We start from the raw sequence: 12,191 nt of genomic DNA, 5'->3' as shown, positions 1-12,191 counted from the left end.
AGAATGAGCACACAAACATTTGATAGCTCGCCACTGGTAAAAGAAAAGGCACACACATGTTCCACAGTAAACACAAACCAGTACAATAAATGTAGTGAAAACAGAAAATAAAGGTAAAACCATTAACTCAATCAAATGATAAAACTTTTTCTTGCAAAATATTATTGCTTGTAAACACAGAACTTTTACATAGTAAACCTGATGTAACATTAAGGCTGCTGATGTATCTTTCACACAATTTTAAATATAAGCTGCACTTTACAAAGTACGCTGTCTCTAGCAACAATATGAAAATACCATTTATATGCAACATCAGGATTGTAAACAGTTGGTTCTGTACTTTCCTGATACACTGATAATAAAAAAAACTAATTATTTGTACAAAAATAGATTTACACCATAAGTGTGTGTTAATTGTTTATTTTCTAAAACCAGGCAAAATTTGGTAGAAGGTTGTAATGCAATCATGTGAAAGTGCTGGCAGCTAATATGGCCAATTTACTTCTTAGAAATGTTGCATGGCTTTTCTTTTTCCATACAAAATACACAGGTAAAAAAGATAATGTGAAGTTTGAATACTCACATTTTATGGACTCCATGAATGCTTTCTTTCCATTTACAAAAGACAAACACCAAAAGAAAAACAAAGGTGAAGAATAAAGGGAAGAGAAGAAATGTGGGTACCATAGAAACATTTACCACACCGTATGAAGAAACATGTCATGCCACGAGGCAACATAAACCACTATTTTGGTCAGAGGAAAACTTGCTCCTCATGGAACGTTCCCTTAGTTAGCAAGATGTCATTTGCAAATTTCTAAAAAAAGAATGCCTGAATAAACGTGCAATGTAGGCCCCTACAACTGACTGGTGATGAAAAGTTAAAGTTTTGCGTTCATTATACATTGTAAAATTATATACGCACTTAATCATTACAATACATATATTTCACTTGAAACTTTATGCATTTGTTAACTACATGATAGTTTTGGTTACATTTCATTATAGTTTAAATTTCACAGCCAAGAAAAATATTAATTTATTGAAATTCCTTAACGCTTAAAACGATGCATATGGCCGACAGTTGCTTTCAGAACAGTCAAATTAAGAAAAAATCACAGTTCAATAGTTACCCAGAAATTTTTACACCATGATTTTGAATCGCTAAAGGTTAGTTCGTCCAATAACTGACAAATTCAAAAAGTAAAAATAAAAAAATAAAGTAGTTTTGCCAATTTGCCAAGGTTAAATAAACTAGCCATGTAGAAGGGAGGGAGGGAAAAAGAGAAAAAAAAGAAAGAATTAAAAAAGTTGCAGAGGTAAAATAAGTAGGTAGTACTTATGGCAAACAACTATTATTACTTGTATTAAAAAGGCTATATCGGAAAAAATAATTGTACGAACATAAGTTTATTAAATGGGAACATTTATTAAGTAACAAATAACCGTATTCACCCGAATAAACTATAAACAATTTCTCGTGAAATGTGCGCTGAAAAAGGAAAAAAAAACAAGGCAACACTGCATACTACAAGTTCCCAGTTTTTTTATCAGACAACAGACATGATGTGCATCATTTGTGAGTTTATGTTGTGACAAAGACTTTGCAATGATTACTAAAAGTTTGTGTTTGCGATCATTAACAGTTGCTATAAAACCTAAATGATTAAAGGCGCTGAGGAAATGGGAAAATGTGCAGCAGAAAGTTGCATACGTGACTGGAGAAAAAAAAAAATGTTTTTGAGTAATGATGTATTGCATTAAATTAATTAATTTAAAGGCGAGAATTTACTGCCTATGTTTCTTCAGCAATTTTAAAATATTAGTCAATAATCTTTGTAACAAAGCAGAAGAATAAAGAATAAATTGAATTTGGTCCATTGGACCAACTGTTAAAGGTGCTTAACTGCAGTAAAAATAACATGCATGGTCGGTCGCCATTTTTCATTCCTAACCCTCTTCCTTACAATCATGGTAAAAATGATATCGTTCACATGTTTATCTATAAATAAAATATTTTTGCAGTACATTTTACAGTATGTTACTGGAAATTGTGAGACATTTAACAGCACTTTTGTTGCAACAATGAGTGCTAAAAATACCTTGTAAAAGTCAGCACTGATAATGAGAATGCTATTATTTTTACAGAAAACCTTTAAAACAATTAATAATTTTTTCTGATTAAGCCCAGAAAAAAACATTCATTACATTTGGTGCGAGGCTTATTCCAGGGCAAGGGTTATTAGCGAGAATACTGTTTTAAATTACCATACGAGCAATAATTATACTTTAAGTTAGAACATTTTTTTACTTTATATTGCTAAAACCTATTAAAATAATTTAACACCTTTATGGTAAGTTATTCATAGTAATTATTAATTTGCAGAAACTTCTCAAGTTGAAGGTTTACAGTTTACAAGAGATCTGACCCACTGAAAAAGTTCCACAAGAAATTATTCACTTAAGTTAAATGGGGCAGCTTGAAAACCCTAACCTTTAATAAAGTTTATAATGACAAATCAATCATAATACCGACATCATACAGAAATTTTCATACACTTGTTAAAGTCCCTATACCTATACAATAATTTAATATTTTCAGCTTTTTAGGCAGTCATAAATCTTTGCCTATTAAAATGAAAAATTCTTGTATGTACTGTCATTCTCAAAAATGGCTGTATTTAATTTATTTTTACAGAATGTATGTAGGCGAGAAATCAATCTAGCTAGGTCCCAACTGCATTAAACATAATTTTCAGGTAAACATTTTATTTTAAAATCGGTAATAATGCCAGTAAAAAAAACTGACGAGATTTTTATAGTATCTCAGAGACAAAGTCATGGAAAATAAATGTTACTCCCAAGCGATAAGGAAGTTCAGACATAAAAAAGAGTTCTTGACATTTTAAACATAGAGTAACAATTCAAATACAGCAATACAAATTAAATATACCTTCATCTGCCACTGTTGTGTCTATATGTACATTAAACTTTTGCACAATATTTGTATACTGTTTCCAAGTTTTTTTTTAGAACTCACACAAGCAGATAATGACTATTATAAATTAGTTTTTATTTATTGATGTATGTATGTTTAAAAAAATTGTGCATATCAATATGCCTAGAGAACGTTCACGAAGACTAAAGAATTTTAACTTTCAAACTGAGCACAAGCAAGAAGTGTCAGAGTGTTCAGGTAAATATTTCCATGTTACTTCTTCTGACAGTGAAAATGTTACAAATAACTTTAGAGAAAAAGTTGTCTCTAATGAAGAAATACAGCTATTGACTTACCCTACTTGTGCTGCTAAAATAAGACGTAAAAAAAAGGGTTATCGGACGTCGTGGCTTTTTAGAACGGAAAGAAAAAAATTGGAATACATGGTTTTCACACACTAAATACATCCCTAAATTTACTCCCAAGGATGGTTCAGTAATTCCTAATAGTTTGTTAAAAAATTAAAATTTTATATCTTACATTATAATATCTGTGCTTTTACGCTGCCACCGCAATTCATTATTTAACAGCCATAAATAGGAATATATGTTTTTCATGTAGTAAGAGATATTCCTGAATTACCCCTACAAAGAAGGTTTCTAATTTCCTACTGGTTTGTGAAAAAATGACAGATTACAGCTTATTTTACAAAACCTATGTATTCACGCAATCGCAGACATTCATAGTATATGTTAACCCATATGGTTTTTTTTTTATAATTTGTTTTGGAGAACTTTAGGCGATGTAGGTGGTGGTGTAATGACGAAATTTGTTTGAATAACGATGGTATTGCAGTTGTAAGGAATTTTTAATTCTTGTATTTCACGTTTTTCTTTCTCATTAGAATAAGTAATTGTATTATGAAATGTTGGTTTTGTTACACTGCATTTAAAGTACGTACTATTTTGAGTCAGATTGTAATGAACAAGTCTAATGAGAGCCTATAATTTGAATTTAATTGTTAACATCGTTCATTTTCTTTGAGGAATATGTGCTGTGCACTGAAGTAGCTGACACATTGAATTTTGCAGTCTTTCCATGGAATTATTTGATTACAGCCATTGTATATTCTGTGCTCGTTGTGACTGGTGTTTCATGAATCCTAGTTTATCCTTGGATCCTGAAAGCATGATCCTGTTGGCTTTATCTTGTGGTACATGATGCTTGCTGTTTATTTCAGTACGTTGAAAGATCCTGTACATGAAAGAAATGGCAAAAAAAGAAAGAATTATGATTGTAGGTTGAAAAAAAAAAAACTTTTTAATCGACTTACGATTATAATTCATTATTATATGACAATATTTTTTATGTACAGGATCAAGCCAACAGAATCATGCGATCAGGATCTTTCTCTGTACTGAATTAAAACAGCAAGCATCATGTACTACAGGATTAAGCCAACAGGATCAAGCCTTCAGGATCCAGGGATAAACTTTAATATATGAAACGGAAGAATTAGCATATTTTAATTTTCTATAGTTGGCTACAGTTGTGCTAAACAATTAATGGCGGCGGCAGTGTGAAAACACGGATATTGTAATGTGAGTTTTAAAGTGTTGTTTCTAAAGAACCAATAGGAATTCAGAAACAATGTTTTCAGCGTAAATTTAGGGACGCCTTTAGTATTTGAAAAACATATTTTATGTTTTAATTTACTTTTCGTTCCCTGAAGCTGCAACGTCCAATGCTGGTATAGTAATGTATAGTAACTATTAATTTTTACAAACTAGTAGGAATAAAGAAACAATCCCTTCAGGGTAAATTTAGGTATGTGTGTAGTGAGTGAAAACCATGTTTTCTGGTTTTTTTTCCTTTCCGTTCTTAAAAGCCACAAAGTCCGATTTAAAAAAAACCCTGAAACTATAGGCTCAGAAATATCCTACAGCTAGAATGTTTTACGAGAACATAACTAATACGTAAATGCAAAATCTAGGGCCATTTGAAGTTTCGTGAATACAATGCAGCATTTTGAATTTTCCAGAGGAACGTGGTTGTAACTGCATACATAACAATTCTTTTGGTGACTCTGTTAACTTGAACCACCACAGTTTTCAATGTAATAAACGAGTCTCATTTTAAACCAGCATCTTCTATCACAAAAATTTTACAAAAGAATAAGAAACTTAAATGCATATGTTGCTCTAGCATCCATCAACGTAGACAATGAGAAAATAATAAATAACCATGGCATTTATAATGTTATTGCTGGCGTCAAGTTTACCAAAAAATGGATATGGTAGCTCATCCGATGCAGAATTTTGAATGAGAATTCAAATGGCCACAGTACGGCCAACTGTATTTTTTAGATCCTGATGATTCAACTTCAAGGAAGAATTAATAATCTTCTTAATTTTACCGACATTATTTATATTTGGCATGTACATAAAAGTTTTAAATAGTTCCATATTAAATGTGTTCTCAATGTGTTCATTTTCAATTACATACTTGTAATAAAAAAATAATCTTAAATGAAGCTATACATATTTTTATACACACACTAACAACATTATATTTCTGAGCAAAGCTTGGCGATTCAGATATTATTTTTATTGTAGACGATTCCTACAACAAGTCACACATTTACCAAAAAAATTATACTGCCAAAAAAACTCAATAGTACTAATGAATGACATGAAAATCGTTTTTTTAGTACTAATCATAATGTGAAACAGAAAGGTGAAATTATTTTTAATGCTAGAAACTCTCACAAAATATGGATAGTGTAAAACTAAAATCATTATGATAAATGATTTCATTCCATCAGAATTTAGCACATATTGTGTGTGTGCATGTGTGCGCAAGTGTTTGCAGTTGTTTGTGTGTGTGTGTGTGTGTGTAAAGTTTTTCAAAACATATAGTATTTTTATTCAAAGACTTTCATAAGTCTACACCACATTTGAGCTAGAAAATAGTATACTGAACAGGGAAATTGTAAACTCTGGTGGGTGTGAAAACAATATTTAAAAATAAATTATCTGGGCACATGAATAAAATTTTAAGGTGGTGTTAAAATAAATATAATTTTACATAAAACAAGAGAAGATTATTTAGGTGTATGGATGATTATAAATTGACATTGCTGGAGAGAAGCACTTGTAAGAAGAGTAGTATGGAAGAGAAGAATAAGCCTATAAAGTGGGGAATGAGAGTGTAAAAGGTAGGCCTGTGCGATTACTTGTTTTCGAAATAAAACAAATATAAAATCAAATTTTTAAAATATTTGTGAAGTCCAATTGAATTACGAACATTGTTCTCGAAAAAGCTGTGTTACACTTATGTAAAAAAATACAGGATTGAAGTAAAAAAATAATTAACATTAGCAATGTTTTAACTGATTACATGATTAATTAATTGGGTCCTATCATTCAATAAAAATTATATAATAAATATGCATAATATTAATATTAATTATTTTCATAAGCGAATCTTATGCTTCTGAAGTTTTAAAACTTTGCAACAAATGCAAACATCAGATGTGAAGCTTTACATCACAACCGAAGGCTTCAAATAAAACGAACAGCAAAATTCCTGGTGAAGTCAAAATGACAAAACAAACATTGAAAAGAATTTTTCGATTTGCTTAGGCCTAGTAAAAGGATACTTGTCAAAATAGATGAGAATGCATTTATATGAAAGCATACATGGGTTAGCATTTGTAAAGTGGAGATGGGGAATGCAGTAAAAAAAGTACTGCAAAATAATAAAAGAAAATATGAGTTAACACAGGGCAGAATTTAGTGAGTAAAGGTAGAACCAAGCCGACATGCGGCAGAATTGGTCGGTCCTGAAAAAAGGCTGCAGATTATACTGGGTTAATTCAAATGATGATGCTGGGAAAAGTCAAATGATGATGCTGGGAATAGTCAGATGATGATGCTGGGTAAAGTCAGATGATGATGCTGGGTAAAGTCAATGATGTTGAGTAGTCAGATGATGCTGGGGAAAATCAGATGATGCTGAGAAAAGTCAGATAATGATGCTGCTGGGTAAAGTCAGATGATGCTGGGGAAAAAATCACAGGATAATGCTGGGAAAAGTACAAGGATGAAGCTGAAAAATGTTGGAGAATGTTAGTGAGAAAATTATGCAGCAGTAACATTCTCTAAATACTGGTGAAAGAATGACTGCAAATGCTAGGACAATAAGTCTATGAACGCTCGGAAAAGTAAGTGAGCGGATGCAGATTAAAGACTGAAGAAACTTAAAAAAAATGTAGGTGCTCAGAAAGTCCACCATAAAGGGAAAAAAATCCATAGATGTGAAACAAAGCCCTTAAGTAGTTTGATGGAAGCAATTGCAGCCGCATATAAATTTTATGGAGGTAAAAAAAAAAAAGGAAATGAATAAGTCGAAAGTACTAGTACATAGTAGAATGAAACCACGTAAAAACATTAAAATGGATAAAAATATATAGGAAACAATGGAACATGGAATTACAACATTAGAAAAAGATTTAAACTACGTATTAATACACTCATCGACACCAAACATAGCTTGAACATCCTGTTCTGAAAGCAACATTCACCAAACACTGTATGGTGGCAGTCTTGCTGTAATGCAGTGCAGGTAAACTGAGCAAGACAATGTTTAAACATGCACAGCAAGCAGGTGTAGGGCAACTGCTGGAGGTGAGGGTCGTGATGGCAGGCCACTACATAGGAGCTGACACCCACCTGCGGTTCACCAGATTGTCCCTGTATGGATCTCGAGGCTGTCGTTTCATTATGTCTGACTCTGGTGCCTCGTAGGCCAAAGAAATAGCAGGCACCTATATTGTAGCAGTGAGATGGTTAGTACTCGCGACCACACGCTTCCCAAGTCGATAAAGAGAACAAGACACAGAAAAGAGAGAGAGAGATACTTAAAGGCAATGGGAGAGAAAGGAGAAAAGTGACAAAGTGAGAGGAGGAAACTGTCATGTCCAAAGTGCATGCTTGAAATTAAGAAAAAAAAAAGGGGTGAAAACCTAAGCAAGTCGCAGTATAAAGCAGAGGCACGTTCCAGCAGCCATTCAACACAACCAGAAATTTTACATTCCGAAATTAAAAAAGTATGAAACACATAAAAAATATGTACTTACCTGAAAACAAAATGCCAATAGCACACACAGACAAGTACAGAATATGAAACATAAACCAAAACCATAAGTAACATGTTTTAGAATATGACATGAATGCCATACAGTGCTTCTACCCTCTCCATTAGAACTAATAGAGAAGATGAGAAGTCATGTGGGGATACCACAAAAAAAAAAAAATTTTATCGACCTCAAATCATTATTTACCTTTCGTTTACGAGTTTATCTGTGAAAGGATTACGAGGCTGACGCTTCATGATATCTGACTCAGCTTCTTCATAGGCCAGGGAAATGGCGGGGACCTAACAAAATGGTGGCATATGATGAAAAACAAAGTAATTAAACTAAAAATCATAACAAAAAATTATGAAAAAACATGTAAAACACAGCTAAGGGTTGCATGTCTACACATAAGGCAAGGCATTACCAGCACATCTTGCAGGGTACGTTACCAATTAAACCAAAAACACTTAAGGCAGTTGTGCAGGCAACTAGTAATGTCTTTGGGAGACCAAGGATTTTTGTGATAGTGAACCTTTACATCTGGCAGTCCAAATCTAAACTCTAACATTTAGGTGAACACTTGAGTTATACTTGAGCTCACTCACACTAAACTCTGTGATCTAAGGGCAAGACCTAGGCAGCATGCATCACTTCAGCATTGGCCACACAGATGTAAAGTGTTTTAATAGGAACATGTAAGATGGGAAGCCAAATACAAAAATCAATACCTCTAAACTATTATCTAGTAAATATTCACCTTGAAAATCAAACAATGACAGTAAATACACACATTAAATATGTTTTGCATCACTTGCTGTAGATAAAATGTGAGAGAGATTAACACCAGCATTACGAAGATACAAAAAACAAATAAATAATAACCAGACTAAATTTACTGAACACATGTGCACACAATAACGGCAATTACAAAATGTTTTCGAGCCAGTTAAAACAGATGTTTTATTTAATATATGCCATTACTCCCATATTCATAATAACTGCAAGTAGGAATATGCAAACCAAACTATTTTAATTCAAGTAAAGTCCTGCTTAGAACACTTTTTTAAAAATATTAATTATAAATTGAAGTTGAGTAGAAAGAAAATATCACAAGCATTTATGTCTCTGTTGTTGGTGCTTGTTAAAGCGCTCTGAATCACAGATCTGCAGCCGCATGGTATGTTAAAATAATTTAGACTCTGCCGGACATTGTTCTTCACCTTCTCTTGTTTGTCAAAAGAATGCCAGAACTTAAATGGATTTCTATTTAAACAGATAGGCACTGACCTACGAAACATGCAACTAACAAAAAACTGTACCAATGCAATATCTGGCACCCGAGCAGTCACCATTTACCGCTTACTTCTGCCAGCTCTACAAAGCTATCTGCTTATAATGTGCTGAGTGGTCAAAATATTCTCTCATTAACACTGTTTCATCAGGTGTAAGAAAATTCAAATCTCATTTTTTTCCCCGCTAGTTTTTTTTAATATTACTTTTAGCCGGTGTTTCAACCAGCACTTCTAGTATAATGTTTATATGGAACATCCCACCTGGTAAAATATTACAGTTCCATTATAAATCAGTAACTCATTTTCTTATAAAATTATCTTATCAGTATATTTGTTTAAATAATATGCACAATTTTAAATGGAACTTGCCTCGCTATCAAAATTTCAACATTTTATGTCAAAATCAGTATCGTTAATCTTACTATGTACTACGAACTACATACTTAAAGGGACATAAAATTTTAATATAAATCTAACCTTTAAGGTTGTGTGTGCTTTACCTTTCAGCTAATTATTGAGTATTATCATGAAACAATGATCATCTTACGGATTACTGACACAAATTTATATATGAAAAAAAAATTGGTTGTCTGTAAAGTCGATTTACGGACGATAGTTTAACGTGACAATGTCATAACAAAACATTGATGAAATGATTGCATACTTTTATGAATAAAATTGAATCTTTATTATTGAATTATCACTATTTTGTATGGATACAAAGAAGGAGTGAAATGAAATCTACAATTTAATTGATAAATTTACTTTTATTTGCACTCATTAATTCAAATATGTTTATTACTTTAACGAAGAGATTATTGACGTGACAACGTCTAATAAACAGATGAACGCCGGCTGCACGCACGAAAAAATGTCCCATAATGCACATTGTCCCACTACGATGTGTCCCGTTACGCTCATTGTACGCTTGCGCCGCATCTATCTCTCTTCCACTCGATTTGACTTCTCAATCATGTTTTCGTCATTTGAATTATTAATATTATGTAATTTAACAATCGTCCACGGATTTTCAGCACAATCGGTACGGTTCAACATGACATATAACACGAAGCCTTAATAACTGTTAAATGAATCTTGCATAAATAAAGTCTAACTCCATCGTGAACTAGCAAGTAACACTATATTTAAAATGAAAAGTTTAAGTTCAATCCATTCAGTTCCTTTATTTGTATATCCCAAAAATATTAAAAATTTGACTGGACAGCTAACTATGCAAAAATATGCAATTGATTTTGATTTTGATTTTGATTTCTTTCTGTTAACATACATGTGAGATGAGTTTGAACAGTCTACAAGTTGAGCAACGTTTCACTAAATATCACTGTTTCATTACAATATGTTATCTCATTTTCTTTGGTGAGTCATGGCACATAATATTGTTTTGATTTTCTCAGTTATCACACTTGCAGTCAGAAAATGTCAAAAAGTTATATAAAATAATATTTTGTAAATGAAAAATATAATTTTTTATGCAGGGAACTTGTAAACAATACAGGATCATTGAGAAGATTGCTGAGATTCGAAACTGTTTTAGTAAAATAAATATTTAATGAATATAGGTACGTCTGTGTTATCTTAAAAAGTTCAGAAAAGTTTTATTTTTATTATTATTTTCTTTAAAGATTAAGACCTAGCTTAGTACACTTTGATATGGGTGCCATTTTAGCTCTGGTGGTGTTTAGGCAGTATTCAATTTCCTACCATGTTTTCCGATTACCGTCCACAGTTAAAAAGGCTATTTCTGCAGCGTTCCTCACTTCAAGGTGCTGGATGTTTGTTATATTCTCAGCATACACAATGTATTTAATGTATCCCCACAGAACAGAGTAAATTTTTCCCGTGACCTTGGGTGGCCATGAGACTTAAAAGAGAGCGAGCGCTGGTAGTAGGAGTAATGATGGGAGACTACCATGTTCACTTCCGCGTGGCAGATGTGAAAAATTAAACAGAAGGCTCAGTTTGTGTTGTGGTATGCCAAAATGAAATTGGTTGTTGCAGTGCAACATAAGTGGCAAACGTTTGAATCCACAAGCAAAAACCTTCAAATGACAACAGCCTTGAATCGGTGAATAAATCAGTTCAGGAAAACAACAAATTCCACAGGTTTTTGACTTTCATTCTTTCTTTTTTTGTTTTTAATTTTGTAACGGCAGAGCTTCAAGCATTTCTGCAAAAATTTTGAATTTTTGAAATTCTTAATGTCAAACTTACAATACCTATTGATTTCTTTTGGCAGGATTGACTTAGGTGTTCCAACTCTTCCTCAGTTTACCCTGGTAGCCAGAAGAATTTCTTTTGTCAACACTACTAGTTTCTCGGAACTGTTTCAGCCACCGATTCAAGGATTTTTTATCTGGAGGTTTCTATTGTGGATGGAAACGTCACCACACAACTCCCACTACCAGCACTCGCTCAGTTTTCTTTTTCGTGTCCACTTTAACTGTGAACACGAATAAGAAAACATGGTAGGAAATTGAATATCATCTAAACATTACCAGAGCAAAAATGGCACTCTTATCAAAGAGTACTAAGTTAGGTTTTAAACTTTTAACTTTTCAGAGCATTTTAAGGAGCCACATATGTTTATCTATTTAATACTTATTTTACGTTAACAGTTTAGAATCCCAGCAATCTTTTTCAATGATGCTATATTTTCATACTTAATAATAATAATTTATTAAGCAAGCAAATTTACACAGTTTTTGTATTTGGTGGTACGTATAAGCCTTGTTGTAATGAATTGGGTTAAGTTTTGATTTATAAATCCGCAGAACTCTATTTCGAACTGTTCGCACATCCT

At 32.5% G+C, this 12,191-nt stretch overlaps 1 protein-coding gene across 6 annotated transcripts in view; it reads right to left on the bottom strand.

Moving 5' to 3' along the window:
• The window catches only part of LOC134531007 (sodium/potassium-transporting ATPase subunit alpha), a 349,143-nt gene that overhangs the window by 23,485 nt on the left and 313,467 nt on the right, over window positions 1-12,191 (bottom strand). For 3 of the 6 annotated variants that reach the window (XM_063366437.1, XM_063366438.1, XM_063366440.1), the window contains one exon: window positions 8,283-8,377. In XM_063366437.1, the coding sequence (XP_063222507.1) occupies window positions 8,283-8,377 (95 nt within the window). Of the gene's footprint in view, window positions 1-7,671; window positions 7,767-8,282; window positions 8,378-12,191 lie in introns of all 6 variants that reach the window. The other 3 variants (XM_063366436.1, XM_063366441.1, XM_063366439.1) reach the window with 1 other exon arrangement.

Source organism: Bacillus rossius, chromosome 3 (genome assembly GCF_032445375.1).
Source record: "Bacillus rossius redtenbacheri isolate Brsri chromosome 3, Brsri_v3, whole genome shotgun sequence".
Lineage (NCBI taxonomy): Eukaryota > Metazoa > Arthropoda > Insecta > Phasmatodea > Bacillidae > Bacillus > Bacillus rossius.
This window is presented reverse-complemented; position numbering and strand designations above follow the sequence as displayed.